The 25,948-nt window shown below is 37.0% G+C and overlaps 1 protein-coding gene across 1 annotated transcript in view; it reads right to left on the reverse strand.

The window, feature by feature from the left end:
- LOC134661104 (homeobox protein orthopedia-like) overlaps positions 1–17,920 on the reverse strand; it is a 49,597-nt gene extending 31,677 nt beyond the window's left edge. Inside the window, exons 1-4 of the mRNA XM_063517051.1 lie at positions 17,736–17,920; positions 2,419–2,529; positions 1,750–1,849; positions 969–1,086 (exon numbers count right to left, since the gene is read on the reverse strand). Of these exons, the coding sequence (XP_063373121.1) occupies positions 969–1,086; positions 1,750–1,849; positions 2,419–2,529; positions 17,736–17,769 (363 nt within the window). The 5' untranslated portion in view covers positions 17,770–17,920. The remainder of the gene's footprint in view (positions 1–968; positions 1,087–1,749; positions 1,850–2,418; positions 2,530–17,735) is intronic.
- Positions 17,921–25,948: the final 8,028 nt, after the last annotated feature.

Raw genomic sequence — 25,948 nt, forward strand, 5'->3', positions numbered from 1 at the left:
ATCAAGGAAATAACACAAGAAATTAAACTGATAAAACTCTGGAAAAAGTATGCGATAGTGAGAAAGGACCAAGCCGAGACTTCAACCTTTTTAGTTTTATTTAGATATGTACGAACAGTTTGACAACCCTTAGTTCCCAAAATATCATTAGTTTTATATTAGTTTTAAGTATGTTGTCTGCCCTAGCAGGGTGTCATGGACCGACATTATTTGATTATTTAACACCTTTCTAATTTTATGTACATGATTTTACAACAAATAAATGAAATAAAATGAAATTATCACCATCAGTAGGTGGTAGGTAGAGCTAAAAGGTAAAACCTTTAGCACTGTCTCAAATACATTTTTAATACGCATATATGCATAACGTATGTTTATTCCTCGTGGAAGGGCAGTGTTTAGGCACGCCGGGCTGTAGGTGGAAGGTCGGCAGGTACGCGCACACCGTGAAATGTATCGGAGACGTGCAACTTTTGCCCCTGACGTGCGAAGTGCCCAAGGGGATATTCTCGGACCGCTTTTTTATTTTAGTTTATGTATTTTATCCGTTTTGACGGATGTAAACTGTAACGGTTTTAGCGTGTTTGTTTTGGATTCATTTTTTATGTTAATAATAAGCTTCCTTTCATCTCTGATTCTATATAAAGTCGATCAAATTGAAGTCCTGATCAAATTATATCCATCATAAGATATCACAAATAAAAGTAAAATCATAATATCGTTTAACATTAAAGTGTAAGTAATACCAACTTAATAAGGTTAAGGTCAAGAAGGTACGGGGTAAAGGATGACTCACGTTAGACCGGGCCGACCGGGCCGTGTCCGGGCCGGAGCTTCCGGCGCTTACTTTTCTATGACAGATGACAGGTGATGCTTGAGATGCGATTACACAAAAAATCCCAATGACTGGAAGTGTATCCGCAAGGGCCCCCGAAACTTAAGATAAGATAAGATAAGTAAAGACTGACCTGTACTCGGCTCTCCGTGAGGCCGATGCGCATGGCGATCTCCTCGCGCATGAAGATGTCGGGGTAGTGCGTCTTGGAGAAGCACCGCTCCAGCTCGTTCAGTTGCGCCGGCGTGAACCTGCAAGCACGGCTTGTTCATTAATGTTGCTGAAGCTTTAGGATGGTATTATACAGGGTGGATAAATGAAATATCATTTGATATTTACCAGTTGCCTTTCGGTATAGGCAAACAACGTGGGGAAACCGGACTAATCCCAATAAGGCCTAGTTTCCCCTCTGGGTTGGAAGTTCAGACGGCAGTTGCTTTCGTAAAAACTAGAGCCTACGTCAATTCTTGGGATTAGTTGTCAAGCGGTCCCGAGGCTTCCATGAACCGTGGCAAATGCCGGGATAACGCGAGGAAGAAGAAGATACAGGGTGGATAAATGGGGCAGTGAGGGCAGCTATCAGATCATAACTGCTACATCAAAATGGTCTTAAGAGATCTTTAATAATACCTTTTTAATTAAAAATAAACTTCTAGGCGGGTTCTTTAAATTCGGGGTCTTAGTACCACCGGGCTTCACAAGGGTTCTTGGGTCGGCATGTAGCGCCGGTAGCATGGATATACCTTGTCCGACGCCTCTTCTGCTTGGAGGGGTTGTCGCTGTCACCGATGAAGGCATGCTGACAAGAACGTGGCTATGTACAGTCAGCAATACAAACTTCTATGCAGGGTGGTCACATTTCTCTGCAGCTGACTGTACTTCTGCTGGTCCACCTGGAACAGACCCCCACTCACCTGGTCCGGTGCCTCTTCTGCTTGGCTGGCTTGTCGCTGTCGGAGGCCGATGAAGGCATGCTGACGGGCACCGTGGCCATGTGCTGCTGGTGGATGCCACCTGGAGCACACATACAGTTTAGAATTTAGTAATTACCTATTTAATTATCTGTACGATAATTTTACTTGTGTTGACAGAAGGTTCATTTATTCGAGTACCACTGGTATAATATTTTGAAAATAACCACTGTTGCTTTAATAAGGCAATTAAACTCCTCGTTAGAGCAGCAGATCTGCTTGTATTGTCATCAATACAAGCAGATCTGCTGCTCTAGGATACGCTAAGATCATTCTTAGCGTATCCTAGGTACACAGTATCCTGCTGCAACAAAGTGAGACGTACCTTGCAGGTTACGGAATATGTTTGCAAAGCCCAATCCATCATATCATGATGCTCGCTATTCATCGCTGCTCCAGTACTGCGCCACTTCTTGAACCTTCGTGCTACCGAAGCGATGGAAGCCTATTTTGCAGATAGGAGTGTATGTTCGCTTATCCTAGGTAGGTAGTTAGTCAGAGAATATATTCACTAGGCGCAATCGAAGATATCGTGCTACTCGCTATCCATTGCTGCTCTAGTACTAAGCGGCTCCATTAACTTATGATATTTAAGAAGCGATGGATGCGTACCTTGCAGATCGGGGCGTATGTTCGCGAGATGCAATCGAGCGCCGAGCGCATGGTGCCGCTCGAGGCCCGGCTTTAGATCGTGCTTCTCTTCTGGGCACGGCTCTTTGTGACCTGGACACAATAAACCTCTAATTAATAAGGACATACGGTAGCGAAGGTGGAGCATATTCTTTTTTTTTTCTCTTCCCTGATTGTCTTTAATGAAGGAGAAGCAGAATAGTATCGATAAGATAAGGTTCATAAGGTATTCAATATTTCTTCCTGATGTCGCGCAGTTTCGTCGGGGGGAGATACGATTCCATGGGGAACGTCCTAGCAGCTAGCTCGAGAATATTTCCCCGTAGTAAACGGTTCTCGAGAACGACACCACTCTACCACCTGCACCGAGGCCCTTAGACATACAAATTCCGAATCATAAAGGACCATAACGCTTTCGCTACCGTACAATATTTCCGCGTACCTATGCTAAATTGTACTATTAATGAAAATGCTATAATTGGCATCGGAATGCTTACATTACTCACAGAAACTTGCTTCAGTTCAGTAGCGTAGTGTAATAGTTAAAGTAAACATCTTGTATTACCAGATTACCACAGCCTGCGCCAGCGCAATGTCTGGTTTCCGCATATACAGGGTAACCTGACCCCTGGTGATATACTCAGTATATATAAGTAATTGGAGTGCTCACTTATACTGGTTTTGCCGAACGTTATTTTGTGTTCGGCGATTGAAATGACATAGGCCGTACGTGTGAAAGCCATAAAATAAAAAAAATACCTGACCTCATGCATTAAGTATCTTACTTGAGTCATGGTTTAAAATATGTTTTTGTTTTTTTTTTCACTCTCCGCCCGACAGAAAATTTACTCTAAAGGATGACTAACGCTAGACCGGGCCGTGGCCGGGCCGGAGCTTCCGGCGCTTCGTTTGCTATGGGAAGCACCACGTGATCACCGATCAGCCGTCATAGAAAATTACATGTCGGACGCCTCGCCCCGGGCACCGCCCGGTCTAGCGTGAGTAAACCTTAATCATGATGAAAATGTATATATATCTGAGGACCCGGAAGGTACACATGAATTCGTAGTCAAAGTAAAAGTCCGCCATTTTGAATTTAACCACTAATAGAAACAGAAGCGAACTGAATAGTATGCGAATCGTAGTCGACCAAAAGATGCATCTATGTCGAGTCGAAGTCGAAACGTAGTCTGCAAATCAATAATCTCCTAAAATTTGGTTGGATTTATTCGGTATAGGCTAATACCGAATAAATTTTCGTTTTTAAGTCGTAAAACCAAAAATGTTTTACATAATTATGTCGAGCGTTTTTCGACTAAAAATATTCACCTGTAAGTGATCCGTTTGAATACATTAAATACCCGGCTTGAATGTTTTAACTACTTACCTACTTCCACACGGACAGACTAGAGGGCGGAGGCAAGTATCTAAATGTACGCTACGCTACGCTACGTACCTACCTATAGTATGTCAAGACTGCCAAGTCATTTCCGTTACTGGAAAAAAGCGGCATATGTAAAAAAAAACCAACGGGTTGCACTCCGGGAGTGCAGACAGAAGTGAAAACTCAATAACTAGTCCAAAATGTCTGCAGCACTATGTATAATTGACCCATCCTCCTTTCTATTGAAAAACTTAGAAAAATTGCTGGTCAGTGAGCTTGTTTAAAATTCGAAATTCAAATTTGTAGCGTTAATTGTAAAGTTACCTTGCAGACCTCGCATCTAAATATATTTGGTCATGATATTTTGAGTTTTATTCACCAGTACCAGAGTTCACTTTTATTAGCGATTTCATCAAAATGTAGCTTTATTGAATTATGTCATTGAGTTTTTCTTTACTGATTTAAATGCCATCTAAATTCTAAACCTTACGGTCACGTGATCGCCTTACGCTGTCTCGAGTTTATCACTTTTCCCCCACCTCAAAAAGTGCCCAGCGCCACAGATTATATAATAGTTCTTACGAACAGATACTTATCTCTCAAAGAAAACGCAAATACCTACCGTTTTAATACCTACACTAAAATACAATGGAATGACCTTCAACGCGCCGCTCCCCGCACCGCGCGCACCGGCGCAACGCAACGCTTTTCTACCGTGAACGGGAACGGATTCGTAGGTATAAAACCGAGCTCGCGCAGAGAGTTCCATAGGCCTGCCAGCGCCGCTAAAGAAGTTTTCACTTCAAAAATGTAGACGCGAATGATTATATATCGTCCCATAGAAAATTTTAATTTCGCGCTTTTTTATACTGACAAAGTTGTTTGGGCGACTTAATATAATGAGATACCATATAAAAACTGAGCCCATTCACCAAATAAGAGTCTGAGTGGTAAAGTTAGGTAAGGCAAGAAATAGAAAATCCAAAGTATCGTAAAAGTGCTTGGGAGGATTGACCTGAGAAACTTCTGCTCGTTTCGGAGATGGCATGAGCCGGCGGTATGATGGCTGTAATTGCCGTTGTTGGGTATTTTTATAGGGTTTTTTTAACTTTTTAAGAAAAGTGAAATATTTAATATTGTTTTACGATTAAAGTAGTATAAATTTGAGTTTGAGATAAATAGAAAAGTTGCAGCGGAAATTAGATGAAAAGCATTCGATCTGCGCAAGACAGATGAGCTTCAGATATATTATGAATATTATCATTGATCGAATTTATGGATTCTGGATTGTTTTGATAGATACAATTTGCAATCCTTGTAATCATTTTAAAATCGCTCGAGTATATTATTGATTTCACACTAAAAACCGATAGTTTTGTGTAATTATTAACTTTTTTATTTTTAAACAAATTAAAGTGTATATTTTGTATAGGTACCAGCAGGGGCTACAGGCCAGTTCGGACGTACACTGATATCAGATTGTCATCTAAATGATGTCATTCAGTTATCGTGCATTTCACTAGTACTTGGCCACATGTATTGGCGCGAGCGAGATGCCCGATAACTAGGTACTTAAATAAGATCATTCAGATATCATTCTGATGTCAGTGCACGTTCGAGTTATCCCCTTAGTCTATCCGTACGTCGTAAAGGTATCTTACATTTACGTAAACCTAGGCCGGGGTCAATAGACCAACTTTAGAAAATAACCACTTAGGTACCTTAAACCTACCTCAAAAGGAAAAAAAACCGGCCAAGTGCGAGTCGGACTCGCGCACGGAGGGTTCCGCACCATCAACAAAAAATAGAGCAAAACAAGCAAAAAAAACAAGCAATAAAAGCGGCCAAGTGCGAGTCGGACTCGCCCATGAAGGGTTCCGTATTTAGGGGATTTATGACGTATTAAAAAAAAACTACTTACTAGATCTTGCTCAAACCAATTTTCGGTGGAAGTTTGCATGGTAATGTACATCATATATTTTTTTTGTTTTATCATTCTCTTATTTTAGAAGTTACAGGGGGGGGGGGGACACACATTATACCACTTTGGAAGTGTCTCTGGCGCAAACTATTCAGTTTAAAAAAAAATGATATTAGAAATCTCAATATCATTTTTGAAGACCTATCCCCATAGATACCCCACACGTATGGGTTTGATGAAAAAAATTTTTTTGAGTTTCAGTTCTAAGTATGGGGAACCCCAAAAAAATTTTTTTTTTCTATTTTTGTATGAAAATCTTAATGCGGTTCACAGAATACATCTACTTACCAAGTTTCAACATTATAGTTCTTATAGTTTCAGAAAAAAGTGACTGTGACATACGGACGGACAGACAGACGGACAGACAGACAGACAGACAGACAGACAGACATGACGAATCTATAAGGGTTCCGTTTTTTGCCATTTGGCTACGGAACCCTAAAAACGGTCACCCATCCAAGTACTGACCCCGCCCGACGTTGCTTAACTTCGGTCAAAAATCACGTTTGTTGTATGGGAGCCCCACTTAAATCTTTATTTTATTCTGGTTTTAGTATTTGTTGTTATAGCGGCAACAGAAATACATCATCTGTGAAAATTTCAACTGTCTAGCTATCACAGTTCGTGAGATACAGCCTGGTGACAGACGGACGGACGGACGGACGGACGGACGGACAGCGGAGTCTTAGTAATAGGGTCCCGTTTTTACCCTTTGGGTACGGAACCCTAAAAAACAGAACCCTTATAGGATCACTTCGTTATAATTCCGTCCGTCTGTCTATCTATCAAGACCCTTTATCTCGGGAACGCGTAGAGGTATCGAGTTGAAATTAAAACTATGTACATCTACTACATTCTATCTACATTCCCTTAAAGCTGTGAAAAAATCAAACTTCTAAGTTAACGTCAAAAAAGATACAGCCATTTATGCCGCAATAAACGTTTATTTCGACACACTCAAGGGAATCAAAATTTAAAGGGAAGGTACTTCCCGCGTTGACCTAGAACTATGAAATTTGGCAAGTAATATCGTCGTATACTACAAGTACAGGAACAATCTTGAAACTACTGCGATAAGTTTGTGGGGAAGTGAAATTTGGCGAAAGGTATTTGGCCCAAACGGAAGTACACCCCTATCCAACAATGCCCACCATTGGGTTAAAGAAAAAAAAAACAACTGGTTACACTCCGGGAGTGCAGACAGAAGTGAAAACTCAATGACTAGTCCAAAATGTCTGCAGCACTATGTATCATTGACCCATCCTCCTTTCAATTGAAAAACTTTAGTTCCGAAATTGCTAGCCAGTGAGCTTAAATTTGTAGCGTTAATTGTTTAAAATTCGAATAGAAATTGTAAAGTTACCTTGCAGACCTCGCATCTAAACATATTTGGTCATGATATTTTGAGTTTTATTCACCATCACTAGAGTTCACTTTTATTAGCGATTTCATCAAGATGTAGCTTTATTGAATTATATTGGAGTGATACAAAGTTAGAATGTGTAACTGTGAGATCCTCGTATTTCTGCCCGTACAAGATTAGAACATTGAGTTGAGCTTTATTGCTTAACTAGCTGTTGCCCGCGACTTCGTACGCGTGGATTTGTATATTGGTGGTTATAAACTCTACATTAGCTTAGAACATTATGCAGCAAAAGATAGCAGTAGGGACGGTTAATCATTTGTTAATTATTATACAACGCATAAGATTTGTCTTTCACGGTTGTGCTACTACGGCGGCTACGAAGTTTCAAGCCCCTAACTGAATAAAATTGTTCTCGATAATCTCGATATAATCTCTCTCAACCCCCAGAAGATTTTCAAGTCCACTATTTAATAAAACCTACTACCTAACTACCTATTTACGAAGTTTGAAGTTCCTAGCTTTAAATAAAATTTGAACCCTCTACCAACTCTCAACCCCTGTTTAAACTTTTAGGGGATGAATTTTTAAAAACGCTGAGATTACTTTTCTTGTATTGTAATAATATGCCTTTATACAACGATTCAAGTCCCGCACTCCAATAAATATTTGGGTTCCATACAAATTTTCGACCCCCTTCACCACCTTGGGGGATGAATTATCAAAGACTCTGAAATTAGTTTTCTTTTCTCTCAATAAAATACCTTTTTACGAAGCTTCAAGTTCCTAGCTGTAAATAAAATTATAACCTATACAATCTTTCAACCCCTTTTTAACCCTGTTATGGGATGAATTTTTAAAAACGCTGAAATAAGTTTTCTTGTGTTCTAATACTATGGCTTTATACAAAGATTTAAGTCTCGCACTCTCAAAAATATTTGATCTTCATACAAACTTTCAACCCCTTTTTCACCTCCTCGGGGGATAAATTTTTAAAAACGTTGAATAGGTTTTTTGTTTTTTAATAAAATACCTTTTTACGAAGTTTCAAGTTCCTAGCTTTAAATAAAATTTGAACCCTATACAAACTTTCAACCCCTTTTGGACCCTTATAGGGTATGAATTTTTGAAAACGCTGAAATTACTTTTATCGTATTCTAATAATATGTCATTATACAAAGATTCAAGTCCCGTACTTACAAAAAATATTGACCTCCATACAAATTTTCAACCCCTTTTTCACCACCTTAAATGTTGAATTTTGAAAAACGCTAACATTAGTTTTCTTCTCTTTTAATGAAATAACTTTTTACGAAGTTACAAATTCGTAGCTTAAAATAAAATTTAAACCCTATACAATCTTTCAACCCCTTTATAACCCTTTTAAGGGATGAATTTTTGAAAACGCTGATATTACTTTTCTTGATAATTAATAATATGGTTTTATACAAAGATTCAAGTCCCGCACTCTAAAAAATATTTGATCTCCGTACAAACTTTCAATCCCTTTTTCACCACCTCGGGGGATGAATTTTTAAAAACACTGAAATTTGTTTTGTTGTTTTTTAATTTAATACCTTTTTGCGAAGTTTCAAGGTCCTAGCTTAAAATAAAATTTGCACCCCAAGACAAAGTTTCATCCCCTTTTTTACCCCCTTAGGGGTTGAAGTTCCTAAAACGTCGCAATTCCTTTTTTTTGCAATCGGCTATTATGCCTTTCTAAAAAGTTTTAAAGCATTTGTAATGGATTCAAACTTTCAACCCCTTTTTAACCCTGTTCGGGGATGAATTTTTAAAAACGCTGAAATTACTTTTCCTGTCTTATAATAATATACTCATATACAAAGTTTAAAGTCACACACTCACAAAAATATTTGATCTCCATACAAACTTTCAACCCCTTTTTCACCACCTTGGGGGATGAATTTTCGAAAACGCTGAAATTAGTTTTCTTATTTTTTAATATAATACATTTTTACAAAGTTTCAAATTCCTAGCTTAAAATAAATCTTGAACCCCATACAACCTTTCATCCCCTTTTTAACCCTTTTAAGGGATGATTTTTTAAAAACGCTGAAATTACTTTTCTTGAGTTTTAATAATATGGCTTTATACAAAGTCCCGCACTCTCAATAATATTTGATCTCCATACAAACTTTCAACCCCTTTTTCACCACCTCGGGGGATGAATTTTTACAAACACTGAAATTAGTTTTCTTGTTTTTTAATTTAACACCTTTTTGCAAAGTTTCAAAGTCCTAGCTTAAAATAAAATTTGCACCCCAAGACAAAGTTTCATCCCCTTTTTTACCCCTTAGGGGTTGAATTTCCTAAAACGTCGCAATTACTTTTTTTTGTAATCGGCTATTATGCCTTTCTAAGAAGTTTCAAAGCATTTGTAATGGATTCAAACTTTCAACCCCTTTTTAACCCTGTTAGGGGATGAATTTTCAAAAACGCTGAAATTACTTTTCCTGTCTTATAATAATATACCCATATAAAAAGTTTAAAGTCACACACTCACAAAAATATTTGTGCTCCATACAAACTTTCAACCCCTTTTTCACCACCTTGGGGGATGAATTTTCGAAAACGCTGAAATTAGTTTTCTTATTTTTTAATTTAATATATTTTTGCAAAGTTTCAAGTTCCTACCTTAAAATAAAATCTGAACCCTATATGAACTTTCAACCCCTTTTTAACCCTGTTAGGGGATGAATTTTACAAAACGCTGAAATTACTTTTCCTGTCTTCTAATAATATCCCCAAATAAAAAGATTCAAGTCCCGCGCTCGAAAAAATGTTTGATATCCATACAAACTTTCAACCCCTTTTCCACCACCTTAGGGGATGAATTTTCAAAAACGCTGAAATTAGTTTTCTTGTACTTTAATTTAATAGCGTTTTGCAAAGTTTCAAGTTCCTAGATTAAAATAAAATTTGCACCCTATGACGAACTTTCATCCCCTTTTTAACTGACCTTAGGGGTTGAATTTCCAAAAACGTTGCAATTACTTTTTTTTTGTAATCGGCTATTATGCCTTTCTAAGAAGTTTCAAAGCATTTGTAATGGATTCAAATTTTCAACCCCTTTTTAACCCTGTTGGGGGATGAATTTTCACAAACGCTGAAATTACTTTTCCTGTCATATAATAATATCCCCATATACAAAGTTTCAAGTCCCACACTCACAAAAATATTTAATCTCCATAGAAACTTTCAACCCCTTTTTCACCACCTTGGGGGATGAATTTTCAAAAACGCTGAAATTAGTTTTCTTGTTGTTTAATATAATACATTTTTACAAAGTTTAAAATTCCTAGCTTAAAATAAAACTTGTACCCCATACAACCTTTCATCCCCTTTTTAACCCCCTTAGGGGTTGAATTTTTCAAAATCGCTTCTTAGCTCTTGTACACTTTATAAATTCAACCTAGTGTGCAAATTTCAACCTTCTAGCATTTGTAGTTTCGGCTCTGCGTTGATGAGTCAGTCAGTCAGTCAGTCAGTCAGTCAATCAGTCAGGACACGTGCATTTATATATATAGATACTAGCTGTTGCCCGCGACTTCGTACGCGTGGATTTGTATATTGGTGGTTAAATATTCTACATTAGCTTAGAACATTATGCAGCAAAAGATCGCAGTAGGACGGTTAATCATTTGTTAATTATTAATATTACAACGCATGATACTTGTTTTTCACAACCTACGAAGCTTCAAGCCCCTAACTGAATAAAATTGTTCTCGATATAATCCCTCTCAACCAGAAGATTTTCATGTCCTCTATTTAATAAAACCTACTACTTAACTACCTATTTACGAAGTTTGAAGTTCCTAGCTTTAAATAAAATTTGAACCCTATACAAACTTTCAACCCCTTTTTAACCATTATAGGGGATGAATTTTTAAAAACGCTGAAATTACTTTTCTTGTATTTTAATAATATGCCCATATACAAAGTTTACAACGATTCAAGTCCCACACTCAAATGAATGTTTGACCTCCATACAAATCTTCAACCCCTTTTTCACCACCATGGGGATGAATTATCAAAAACTCTGAAATTAGTTTTCTTCTCTTTTGATGAAATACCTTTTTACGAAGTTTCAAGTTTATTTGCAACTTTACAAACTTTCAACCCCCTTTCGACCCTTTAAGAGATGAATTTTAAAAACGCATTTTAATTTTAATAAAATGCCATTTTACAAAGATTCAAGCCCCGCACTCACAAAAATGTTTGATCTCCATACAAACTTTTTACCCTTTTTCACCACTTTGAGAGATGAATTTTCAAAAACGCTAAAATAAGTTGTCTTCTCTTTTAATAAAATACCTTTTTAAGAAGTCTCGAGTTCCTAGCTTAAAATAAAATGTGAACCCCATAAAAACTTTCAACCCCTTTTTAACCCTTTTAAGGGATGTACTTTTAAAAACGCTGAAATTACTTTTCTTGTATTCTAATAAATACCTCTGTACAAAAATTCAAGCCCCGCACTTACAAAAATATCTGATCTCCATACAAACTTTCAACCCCTTTTTCACCACCTTCAGATATGAATTTTCAAAAACGCTGAAATTAGTTTTTTTCAGTTTTAATTTAATACCTTTTTACGAAGTTTCAAGTTCCTAGCTTAAAATAAGATTTGAAACCCGTACAAACTTTCAACCCCTTTTTAACCCTGTAAGGGGATGAATTTTACAAAACGCTAAAACTACTTTTCCTGTCTTCTAATAATATCCCCAAATCCAAAGATTCAAGTCCCGCGCTCGAAAAAATGTTTGATATCAATACAAACTTTCAACCCCTTTTTCACCACCTTACAGGATGAATTTTCAAAAACGCTGAAATTAGTTTTCTTGTATTTTAATTTAATAACTTTTTACAAAGTTTCAAGTTCCTAGCTTAAAATAAAATTTGAACGCTATACGAACTTCAACCCCTTTTTAACCCTATTAGGGGATGAATTTTAAAAAACGCTGAAATTACTTTTCTTTTCTTCTAATAATATCCCCAAATCCAAAGATTCAAGTCCCGCGCTCGAAAAAATGTTTGATATCAATACAAACTTTCAACCCCTTTTTCACCACCTTACAGGATGAATTTTCAAAAACGCTGAAATTAGTTTTCTTGTATTTTAATTTAATACCTTTTTACGAAGTTTCAAGTTCCTAGCTTAAAATAAAATTTGAAACCCGTACAAATTTTCAACCCCTTTTTAACCCTGTTAGGGGATGAATTTTACAAAACGCTGAAATTACTTTTCCTGTCTTCTAATAATATCCCCAAATACAAAGACTCAAGTCCCGCGCTCGAAAAAATATTTGATATCCATACAAATTTTCAACCCCTTTTTCACCACCTTAGGGGATGAATTTTCAAAAACGCTGAAATTAATTTTCTGGTATTTTAATTTAATAACTTTTTACAAAGTTTCAAGTTCCTAGCTTAAAATAAAATTTGAACCCTGTACGAACTTTCAACCCATTTTTAACCCTATTAGGGGATGAATTTTACAAAACGCTGAAATTACTTTTCTTGTCTTCTAATAATATCCCCAAATACAAAGATTCAAGTCCCGCGCTCGAAAAAATATTTGATATCCATACAAACTTTCAACCCCTTTTTCACCACCTTAAGGGATGAATTTTCAAAAACGCTGAAATTAGTTTTCTTGCATATTGAAAATATATCTTTTTACGAAGTTTCAAGTTCTTAGCTTAAAATAAAATTTGAACCTTATACGAATTTTCAACCCTTTTTTAACCCTGTTAGGGGATGAATTTTACAAAACGCTGAAATTACTTTTCCTGTCTTCTAATAATATCGCCAAATGCAAAGATTCAAGTCCCGCGCTCGAAAAAATATTTGATCTCCATACAAACTTTCAACCCCTTTTTCACCACCTTGGGGGATGAATTTTCAAAAATGATGAAATTAGTTTTCTTGTATTTTAATTTAATACCTTTCTGCAAAGTTTCAAGTTCCTAGATCAAAATAAAATTTGCACCCCAAGACGAACTTTCATCCCCTTTTTAACCCCCTTAGGGGTTGAATTTCCAAAAACGTTGCAATTACTTTTTTTTGTAACCGGCTATTATGCCTTTCTAATAAGTTTCAAAGCATTTGTAATGTATTCAAACTTTCAACCCCTTTTTAACCCTGTTAGGGGATGAATTTTCAAAAACGCTGAAATTACTTTTCCAGTCTTATAATAATATCCCCATATGCAAAGTTTCAAGTCCCACACTCACAAAAATATTTGATCACCATACAAACTTTTAACCCCTTTTTCACCACCTTGGGGGATGAATTTTCAAAAACGCTGAAATTAGTTTTCTTGTTTTTTAATATAATACATTTTTACAAAGTTTCAAATTCTTAGCTTAAAATAAAACTTGTTCCCCATACAACCTTTCATCCCCTTTTTAACCCCCTTAGGGGTTGAATTTTTCAAAATCGCTTCTTATCTCTTGTACACTTTATAAATGCAACCTAGTGTGCAAATTTCAACTTTCTATCTTTTGTAGTTTCGGCTCTGCGTTGATGAATCAGTCAGTCAGTCAGTCAGTCAGTCAGTCAGTCAGTCAGGACACTTGCATTTATATATATAGATAAAAGGTGATAAAAGTCCAGTTTTAAATAATTGACCTGATTGTAATAAAAATGAAACAGCAGGCTCGGGCATACATTTTCGCCGCGCGGTAGAAAGAGAGGGTTACGCCTTACGCTGCCTCGAGTAACATTTTTTCCCCACCTCAAAAAGTGCACAGCGCCGCTAAAGAAGTTTTCACTTCAAAAAACCATTTTGTATGGGGTACCCCCTACAAAAAATATTTTTTGTACTTTTTATTTTACCGTTATCTCGCAATGCATAATTTACATAAGATCCATGCAAAATTGCAGCGTTCTAGCACTAACGACCACGGAGCAAAGCCTCCGACAGACAGACGGACGGACATGGCGAAACTATAAGGGTTTGGTAGTTGACTACGGAACCCTAAAATGTAATTTAATTTGTTTCTAATAGTTAATTGATAGGGTTGGATACCAACATTAGACCTGTCACCAGTGTCACGGTGAAACGGAACTGCTGATGGAGACCATAACATGTTAGACTGTTTTGTGAAGTAAATTATTTTTTGTTGAAGTTATAACTAAAACATTATTGTTGTCACCAATTGATAAAACTAGTTTAGGCAGAGGTGTTAAAAGGATATGCCACATTGAATGTTTTATAAACTTATTGTCATTTATGGTTTTTTGAACTAATAGAAGAGATAGAGATAGAGATAGAGATCTTTATTTGCATACCATTGTATAGATGTTACATACATGGACCCTGGAAAGGGTGTAGCAAAAATTTGGTATTTTACAATATCACAGTTTGCTTATTATTACTTCTTACTAATTATTATCATTCTTATACATTTTCAAAATTTTCTAAATTGCACTTTCTAACTAATACTTCTTGTTAGGTACCTATAAACAAGGATTTCTACATATTCGTATTAAGTATAACCGTTCGTTTTACTTAATATAAAATATGTTATAATATACAATTATGTTTATATATACAACACAAGTTACAAAGTACAAGCTATATACAAGGTACATATCTTTACATAATATCATCCTCCATAAATTCGGCTATTGAGTAGTAACATTTATCCATCAGCATACTTTTAAGGCGGTTTATGAAGTTTGTTTTTAAATATGTGGGGATTTTATTGTAAACATTTATGGCTCTGTAATTTTCATAATTCATAATTCTTTATTGCAACCATGGTATTACAAGGTGTTCTTATGTTAGTTAGTACATTCATGGACCCTACTAGGGCGTGGCATCATTAATAACTATTTAATCTAAGTATAACTAATATATAACATAATATTTCCAACAATTCGCATAAAAATTAAAACAGTTAAGCACCGTCTAAAACTAGAGCTTGAGCTAACTGTCCATAAACTCTTGTAGAGTATATGGACATTCAATCATTAGGTATGATTTTAGTTTATTTACGAAGGTTGGGTAGTTCGTTATTATCTTTATATTCTGAGTTGGATTGATTATGATTGATTATTATTACTATCATTCTGAATCATGTAGTATGGTCCGTTCTTGTATATTTCTAATTTAGGCTCCGGGAGTTCTATGTATGTAGTGTTGACGTCGAGGGTTTTGACAAAATTGGAATAAATGTAGGTTTTTTCGGACAAATGTAGCTACTTCCAAAATGTACAGAGAGGGGAGGGTCAGTAAGTTAAGATTTTTGAAGTGTGGTCTACAGCTGTGGGGTGGATGTATATTTACTAGGATCCTGATACATTTTTTCTGCATGATGAAAACGTTTTGAATGTCGGTGCTGTGGCCCCACAAGAGAAGTCCGTAGCGTAGCCATGCGACTGCTTGCGAGTGATACGCCGCCAGCGCACACTCTAAGGTAGTGCTACACTTCAGTACGCTAAGTGCATACACAAATCGGGCAAGTTTATTTTTAATTTTTTCTACATGTATTTTCCATGTCAAATGGCTGTTCAGTCAGGCCTATGGAACTCTCTGCGCGAGCTCGGTTTTATACCTACGAATCCGTTCCCGTTCACGGTAGAAAAGCGTTGCGTTGCGCCGGTGCGCGCGGTGCGGGGAGGCGGGGAGCGGCCCGTTGAAGGTCATTCCATTGTATTTAAAACGGTAGGTATTTGCGTTTTCTTTGAGAGATAAGTATCTGTTCGTAAGAACTATTATTTAATCTGTGGTCCAGTGTAAGGCCCAATAAGGTGCAGTCGGGTACTTCTTCAATATTTAGGTTGTTTATTACAGTGTTGAGATATAGGGGTTGCTTTTGTCTTGGTCTGAATTGGATTAATTTTGATTTGTCATTATTTATTATGAGGTTGTGATCGTGGAGCCAATGAGTTATTGAGTTAAAAGTTTGTTCTATGTAGGAACTGCTGCTATTGTTATCTGGGCATTTGAATAAGATCGATATGTCATCGGCAAACATAACAACTTTGTGTTCAGTGGATTTTGGAAGGTCATTTATGTAAATGAGGAATAGGATGCATCCTATGACACTTCCTTGTGTGATTGAGTTCTCGATATATCGTATATTGGATTGGATATTGTGTAATGTTCTGGTTTGGTTTTCAAGGTGTTCTATTTCTACATATTGTTGTCGTGACGTGAGATATGACTTCATCCAATCTAGTGCTTTACCACGTATACCTATTGCGTTTAATTTTTGTAATAGTATGGGGTGTGACACTCTGTCGTATGCTTTGGACATGTCTAACAATAGTCCCACTGCGTAATGTTTATTTCTTAAGTAGTCAACTATTGTTTGCACGTAGTTAAAAGCTGCGAGGGTGGTAGAACGTTTTTTACGGAATGCGAACTGATTATCATTTAACAAATTGTATTTTTCTAAGAAACTGTAGATGCGGTTTGTCATACATTTTTCAAAAACTATTGAAATAACGGGTAGCAGCGCGATCGGTCTATAGTGAGAGGGATTGTCTGTTTTACCTTCTTTCTTTAAGACAGGTTTTATCTTGGCTATTTTTAATTTTTCTGGGAAGCTACATTCACTAAATGATTGGTTGACTAGTTTGGTGATCGGTGAAGTTAGCTCGTTTACACATGCTTTTATTAAGATAGAGGGGATTTCATCAATGCCGCAGCTTGTTTTATTGGGTAAGTGGTTTATAATATTACGTATTTCCTTATCTGTTACTGGATATAGGTACATGGAGTTGAGGGAGGTTTGTATCGCAGGGCGACCGGCTGCAGACGTATTGTCGCTGCTGCCATCTATCGGGGTGTTGCCTACTGATGCATAAAAATCATTAAAAGTATTTGAAATCATCTTTGGACATTTTATGATATTATTATCTTTTTTAATAGTCATATTTTTGTGGTTTTGTGTTGTATTTTTGTTTGTAGCCTGTTTAACAATATTCCACATAGTCTTATTTTTATTTTTCGAGTTGTACATTTGATGCGCATAGGTGATGATTTGTAATAAACAGTTAAAAATCTCAAGGCGCTCGAGTTCTTAAAACGATCGGGTTTTTAAAAGTAACATGCTTTCGGCAACCCTCGATTTGCAAGCGTCCATAGGCTAGGGCAGGGATCGGTAAATTTTTGAGAATAGTCGTTCGCAGTAGGAACAGCAATGTTTTATATTGATTTTAGTGGTTTAATGATATCTAGTGTAGATACATTTTTTGGCGACTTGAATACTATTGAATAGTAAGGTTAATTGTACCTACCTATTTAATTTTTTTTTCATAAAACTTGGATGTTGGAAAAATATAAGTAGACCGGTGATTTAGAGACTGCCGTCACTTTTGGGCTCAATTTCTATTCAATAAATTGGAAAGATCTTAGAACAGACCGGACATTTGGGTGACGTCATACAATAAGCATGCTTCCTTATTGCAGTTATTTCCCAAGAGACCTAGGTAACTGCTCCGTAAATCGGACTATATCCTGGTTTGCCACTGAAGCGGAACCTGTGTTGTATACAATAAAGTGATTACTACTACTACTACTATTTTTCGGAACTCACCTCCAAGAGCTGTGGCCGTGAGGTTGTTGAGCATGGCCTCGAACGGCCACCCCTGCTGGCCGCCCCCTATGTCGCCATCGTGCGTCCCCCGCCGCCGACCATCCCCCACCAGCCCCACCACTATGCCACCACACACCAACAGTCACCACTCTTCCCAAATCCGGAAACCAAATTTAACACGAAGTTCACGACACTTAAAAAAAAAATCGGAAGTAAAAAACTCGACTAAAACGACAAAATTCCAGCGAAAACCCGCCTTAATACAAAATAATTAGCGCTATATTACACCCAATTAGTTTTAATTACAACTCCGTTCAACTTATTTACACACTTAATTTTTGTTATAAAATTAATATAACCCGTTTAGTATCAATTTGTATGAATTTGCAGTTTGATTGGTTCGCCCTTAAAATGATCGCTTAATGTGGAACCCGACGCCCGACTGCTACAAAAACATCTAGTGTCCATATCGTCCGCGCCGCAGACCCACCCACCCAACATATACATGCCTCTTTCTGACCTTCCAATCTTTATATAGTGCTATCTCGCACCTCGCGTGCGTGCATCAGTAATGGATGCTTACATTTTGTTTACGTTCGATTCGAACAAACGAATAATCTATTATTTCATTCGTGCACGTATTATTGATAGTAGCCTTTCGCGTTCATACAATATTCATGCACCGACAATCGTATACCGTTCTCCTTCTAACTTGGGCACTCTAAGTCTTATTGTAATATCGCTGTCTTTGTCTGTCGCTTGTATTTGGATATCGAACGTAAAGCGACCGTTGCGGCTCGACCAATGGGAGCGTTTCGAAATCACTTTGGTTCGCAGCGGGCTGGCGCGTGGAGATATTGAAATATTATCGCTATAGCGGGGCGTTTCATTTTATTGTAATGGAAAAAACAAATAGTAGCTATGGCTGTGTCGGGCGAATAAACAAGAGCACTCGAGAGCGAATATTTCAGGTGGCGAGTGCGAATTCTTGTAAGCGGCTCTAATTTTCGGACGGCGCTGAATAAGGAATGTGGCCGGACCTTTTATTGCTTTATTCCGGCTCCCATTCTGGTGATTCGCGATATTTAGAAACGGCAGTGTTTTGTATGAAAGTATATTTCTCTTATTTATAAGAGATACCTAAGAATTATTTATTGAGCGTCGCTCAAAGAAAAGTCCTTCACAAAAATTCTTTTTTAGCGTTCCGTACCCAAAGGGTAAAAACGGGACCCTATTACTAAGACTCCGCTGTCCGTCCGTCCGTCCGTCCGTCCGTCCGTCCGTCCGTCCGTCCGTCCGTCTGTCACCAGGCTGTATCTCACGAACCGTGATAGCTAGACAGTTGAAATTTTCACAGATGATGTATTTCTGTTGCCGCTATAACAACAAATACTAAAAACAGAATAAAATAAAGATTTAAGTGGGGCTCCCATACAACAAACGTGATTTTTGACCGAAGTTAAGCAACGTCGGGCGGGGTCAGTACTTGGATGGGTGACCGTTTTTTTGCTTGTTTTGCTCTATTTTTTGTTGATGGTGCGGAACCCTCCGTGCGCGAGTCCGACTCGCACTTGGCCGGTTTTTTTTACAGCAGGTTGCTGTTTTGCGGTAGGTACCTACAATTTGCTGTGCATATAGGTACCTACCTTTAGGGATAGGTTAGGGTTACCTACTACTTTTTAGCTGGTCGATTAACATAGTTAAAAAATGAATTGAGAATGAATTTAACTAGAGGAATGAAGAATCAATAATAGTTTTGAAAAATATGTCTCAACATGGTATAAAATGGTTTCCAATTTTTTTATTAAGCGTTACATTTATTACTATGCCGGTTTACCGGATTTTTTTCCATTTCTGTTTGAAACAGAAATTAAATAGGTAACCCACGAAAAAGAGCCAACATTTTTTTTTACTTAATTTTAGGTCTTAAGTTCTTACAAGTTCGCACCTAAGGTTGGAAATCAGATACATATACCTAGGTAGATAAGTAGTTATCATTAACATTACAATTTTGTAAAAGAGTCGTTACCTATTTTTAATTTTATTTTGTTACCTACTCGATTTTAGTAGAATAATCCATGTTTTTGTAATGATGCTGAGTAATAAGTACTTACAATTAACATCAAATATCAACATTTATTCAGCAAATAGGCCACAAGGGCACTTTTACACGTCAACATGGAATTTACATACAAGCAAAAAAACACATCAACAATTATAAAATACATATAACCGCAAATATCAATTCAAACTAACTTACATAGAGATGTATAAAGTCTCAAAATGTATGTAAAAGATTTTTTTTAAATAATTTAGAGGTGTAAGTAAATGTCTCTAATAAGTAATAAGTGTCAGAACTAAAAGATTAAAATACATAGTTAGTCAAATTATCCTTAGAGATGTATAGGGTCTCCAAGAGTCTAAATCCTGTATAATTATTAATCATTTTTTATGTAAATTTCGTAACGTTTAGGCAAGTCTTTAGTTCTACCTAAAGAGTGATTCCATGTTGGTGACAGATCTACAATTTCAGTGACCAAATTTATTAGTTACGTAATTTAACGACCGTTTATTTGGTGACCTCTTTCACAATACTAAAGTAAGTGCCTATTAAATACAAAAAAGATGAAAACTAAAATAATTCATCATCATCTTCGTTATCCCGGAATTTTGCCACGGCTCATAGGAGCATGGGGTCCGCTTGAAAATTAATCCCAAGAATTGACGTAGGCACTGTTTTTACCAAAGCGACTACCATCTGACCTTCCAACCCAGAGGGGAAACTAGGCCTTATTGGGATTAGTCCGGTTTCCTCACGATGTCTTCCTTCACCGAAATGCGACTAGTACCTAAATATCAAATACATAATATTTCGTACGTTTATGTGCCAAAAAACGGGGTTTGAACCGGCGACCTCCGTATTGAAAGTCGCACGCTCTTACCGCTCTAGGCCACCAGCGCCCAAAAACTAATATTTATAATTAGGAAGTTTTCAACTGTTTTATCTTTCATATCCACATTTTTGTCTACTGGAAAGAAATGAATAAAAATTACTTATGCGTTTTAGTACAAATAAAAAATATCAATCCTAAATGGTGTTTTGTCAATAAACACACATACCTACTCGTACGTACCTACACATATTTATACCTACCTGTTTACTCCCTAATTGTTTATCGTCAAAATAGACGATACATAAGACGATATAGGTATGTAGGTAGTAGGTACGTATAGGGGAAACTGGGCGAGACAAAAATCATCGTATAAAATAATTGTATAGCAATATTAACATATACGAGTATAGATCTATCATTTTGACATTTATGTTGGTTGGAAAGGGCTAAAATTTAACAAGGATTTGTTAATTGTATGAAAAAGGGAGTAAATTCATAGAGCGGGCGGAGTTTTCTGACTTATTCATATTGTCTTTTGATGAATAGTTAAGCATACCCACGGCAACAAATATGTGTAAGCATGTGGATTGTGGATGCGTCCACTTTGCCCTATATGGGCACAACAGACAACAATAACGGACTTTTTAAACAGTCCTAACATAATACCTATATGCACTTCGCCATACTCCTCACTAACCCAGCGCATTATAATTTTGTAAAATTGTCATGGCACCTACTCTTATTTTAATTATAAAACAGTAAATTCTCATAAATTGAACACTGCTTATTGCTTAAAAAATAATTAGATTGTTTGTATTATATTATTTATTTACTTCGATATTATTTAACAAAACATGAAAATATTTTTTATAAATTTAATTTATTTGTCTAAATTCTCCCAATAGGTAAATTTAGCAGATCATTCCTCTTTTTACGGTAAGGTGGCTAACGCTTGTACCAGCGCTACGTAGCACCGTTAGGCACCGTCATGCCCCGAACGTCGTTTTGCCCTAACCTCCCCTACGCTTCAGCTCTCAGCCCCCTCGAGTGGCGGGTGGGGGTGGGTGGGCCAGGAATGTCGTTTAATATCTGCCTTAATGGGACATAGTTGCAATTTAATTTGTATTGCCGAGGCCGGCAACACAGAATGGATTTGCCAAATAGAAATGTTGCTTAGGATCATATTCCGATTCCGATAAATAGATTTTCAATAGCAATACGTACACAATTTTCGTAAATGCAAAGAAAAATATGCACACATAATAAGATCGTCATAAATTAGAAATAAATAATAATATTTTTATTAAGTATTCTAAAAATTAAGGAACCTTTTTTCTGGGAGCTATTAGGTACATTAGGGGATTATTACATAAGTGCGACCCCAAGTGTGCGATGCACGATTGTGCGACATATTTTTTTTAACGACACTGCAATTCTGCGAAGTGATATTGTGCGACATATCACTATTCGACCAAACTATAGTCCTGCAGTATTTTTGATCGAAGTTAAATTGTGCGACATATTACGGCTCGACAATACTTCTAGTGCACGACAGTATTTGTGGGTCTACGGGTAATTTATTTTTAACATGATCTCAGCACTTACACTGTTTCTTCTCAAAAAACATTTCCTTTACAACTGAACTAGCCGGAGCCCCGCTGGTCCGCGGGGCTCCTATTTCTGGGCGCTTTGCCCTTCGGGCATCTGAAGCTACCTAACGAACCTAACCTACCTATTGATTTATATTTCGCACACACGATGATTCGCTCAAACGGCACATCGTATAGTCGTGCATCGCCTAATAATGTTTCGCACGAACAATAGTTCCCACAAATGACATGTCGTACAATCGTACATCGCCTAATCATACGTCGCACTAACAATACTTCGCACAAGAGTGTGTCGCACTCCCGTAGTAAAGCCGTACATTAGTGGGTCTGTGAGCTGTAGACCTGGCGATAAGATTGATAAGCTTAAAGAATGTAAAAACGAAAAAATACTTCGTTAAGTCGTCATTAGCACAGCGTAATCACAATGCACCGTGGTCTAAATGCTATATACCCAAGCAAATGGCACCTCAGTCCTTTATGCCAATTTCCACAATTTCGAACATATTCCGAAAAATGAAACAGAAAAATTATATGTAACTACTGAACCTGCTCACAAGAATCAGCTGAGAATTGCGACCTGTAGAGGAGAACAGCAGTCAAAGCGGAGACCTTCGCTAACGCTTCGGTCGATAATAAAATACAAGGTTATACTATTAGTGGTTTTACATGTAGGTACCTAATTTTCCTATCAAGTGTAATTATGATTTTTAGCACTGTCTTACTTATTTATGTATTATACAAAAATAAGTTAAAAATATAAATTCAAAATCCCGCTTGTCGCATACCGTCCCGTAGCGCTGCGTCCCGCGTGACCGGGCTACGCCGTAGCTCTCCACATTCCTCTCGCCCGCCCCGCGCCCCGCGCCCCTCCCCACCTCCGAGACTCAAAGGGAAGCATTTTTGCTTCAAATTGGTATGTCTGTCTGTATTGCCGAGGTACAGGGGGATACGGTTAGCAACGGTTAATATAAGTTGAAACAAAAGAGGAAGGAATTCAGATTTAAATATCTGTAATGTTTTAGATATTTATATGGAGGCCGATTCCATTGAACAGTTCGTTATGGGTTTAAACTGGTTTTGACATGACCCTGAATATGGTCTTGGCGATTGAAGTGAATTTCAAATAGGTACGTTTTTCATTTCATTTCACGTGCAACAATCAGCGTGAGCGATCTTCAAGGTCGTGTCAAAATAAGATCAAAACTGTAACAAATACGTTCAGTAGTTTTTGAAAAATCGTAGCGCTTGTTTAGATCACACAGTTGCCAAAATGAATACCTATTCTTGAGGCTTTTCTCAGGTAGCTTTCATTGATTCGAAACCTGATTAAACAACTTCCGCTCAATATAGAAAAAAAAACACGGACACAGGTCTAAAACGCACTATTACAAAAGCTATAATTTGCATGTACCTAAATTGTTCCTAAAAATTTGTTAACTATCCGTAAACTATAAATGTTAGGGCTATTAGTTATACATGCAAAATTGTTCATAAGGCTAGTTCTACATTACAACTATTTTCAAGTAAAGATAAAGCTACGAATATAATCCGTTTTAATAGTTTTATTTCATGAGTAGGTAACTATCGCGGTAACTGAAATCCATATCTTATATTCAGACAGCTAGGTGACAGGGGCAATATCTAATATCTACACACGTTGATGCGTTAGTGCCGTCCCTATCTGTACATATCTAATCTAGTTAGGGTTCCGTAGCCAAATGGCAAAAAACGGAACCCTTATGGATTCGTCATGTCTGTCTGTCTGTCTGTCCGTCCGTATGTCACAGCCACTTTTCTCCGAAACTATAAGAACTATACTGTTGAAACTTGGTAAGTGGATGTATTCTGTGAACCGCATTAAGATTTTCACACAAAAATAGAAAAAAACAATTAATTTTGGGGGTTCCTACGTAACTACGTGGTTCATACGTAAAAACTGAAACTCAAAAAATTTTTTTTTCATCAAACCCATACGTGTGGGGTATCTATGGATAGGTCTTCAAAAATGATATTGAGGTTTCTAATATCATTTTTTTCTAAACTGAATAGTTTGCGCGAAAGACACTTCCAAATTGGTAAAATGTGTGTGTCCCCCCCCCCCCCAGTAACTTATAAAATAAGAGAATGATAAAACTAAAAAATATATATAATGTACATTACCATGCAAACTTCCACCGAAAATTGGTTTGAACGAGATCTAGTAAGTAGTTTTTTTTAATACGTCATAAATCCCCTAAATACGGAACCCTTCATGGGCGAGTCCGACTCGCACTTGGCCGCTTTTTTTTCTCAAATCACAAGCTCAATGGTTGAGGACGCTCAAAAACCCGCTGAATCCGAAACAGTAATAAATGCATTTGATTGTGTTTAAAGCCGGCAAGTGGTCGTCCTGGTAATTGCTACATATTGCATTCTGTGCCCCTCGCTACAGAGTAAAGCAAAGCAACGTTGGTAGAGTGACAGCTTAGAGCCTTCCCACAAGTGTCTACCGAGCGTCGACGTCTAGTATATGATACCTAGTAATCTTGGTGTCCGCGAGTCTGTGGCTGCGAATTCTGTTAAGTTGTTCTGGAGCAAAAGTATATAGATTTTAAAATCACAAGTTATTGATACCTATACCATCAATAACTTGTGATTTTAAAATATATATACTTTTGCTCCAGAAATCCCACAAAATTGGCTCATCTCAGTTTGATTTTCTGATGTAAATAAGTGTATCTGAGGGTCTACCGCGAAAATAAAAAATCGAAATCGCATCTGTTTCTCTATCGCTCAAATATTTTCGCGGTAGACCCTCTGCTGCTCTGGCACGTATAGTTACTCTGTGACGCCCAACATACGGCACGTGCAGGATTACCTGTCTTTGTTCATATTAAAAATTGTGTTCTTTGCCGCTTTGTTGTAGTATATTTCGTTTAATATTTTGTTTAATAACGTCTGTGGAAGTTGTTCAAGTATGAAGATGAAACATAGGTGAATGCACACATACTTACAAATTCAGATTGATAACCTGTGGACAAAAAAAATCAAATTATTTGATGGTAAGCAATAAAAAAATATGTAGTAGCTAATTCTATCTAGGTATTTGTTTTTCGACAAAGCGATTTCTATTCTGGTCGACGCATGTGTGTGCTAATGCTAATGCTTTTCTAAAAAAATACACGGAAATACGACCTAAAGATATTAAGATAATATGTATTAAATAATTTAGGTTTCACATTATTTTAATTGAATAACTACACTGTCAATAGTAATTTAATTTCGTTTCTGTCGTAGGTCCTACCTACTCCATGTTTCAAACACAGCAAAGCACCAACTGGAACTTTTACAATTACAAACAATTCCATCTTCAAAACAAACAGCTTAAACAGATTACAACTTGCCAAAAACATTATCACTTTAACCCATTCTTACATCAATCATCCCATTTTAAACCTTACTACCCAAACCTTAGAGTTCACATTTGACCTGTTTCACTTTGGTACAATCGTATCTAAAGGTTGAAAGTAAATGCATTTACGTAAACTAATGTTGTTAAGGGCTCGAGAGGATTTCCTTTTATAAGACTTTCATTTCTAAGTGATTCTGATGGTGAGGCCATGCCCTCGATAAGGTTAAAAGCTGGTTTTATTAAGGTTAAAAGGAATCGAATTGGTTAATTAACCTTTTTCGCCAGACCGTTTCATTAGCACGAGACAGCATTTTTCGT

Source organism: Cydia amplana, chromosome 2 (assembly GCF_948474715.1).
Source record: "Cydia amplana chromosome 2, ilCydAmpl1.1, whole genome shotgun sequence".
In the NCBI taxonomy this organism is placed as follows: Eukaryota; Metazoa; Arthropoda; class Insecta; order Lepidoptera; family Tortricidae; genus Cydia; species Cydia amplana.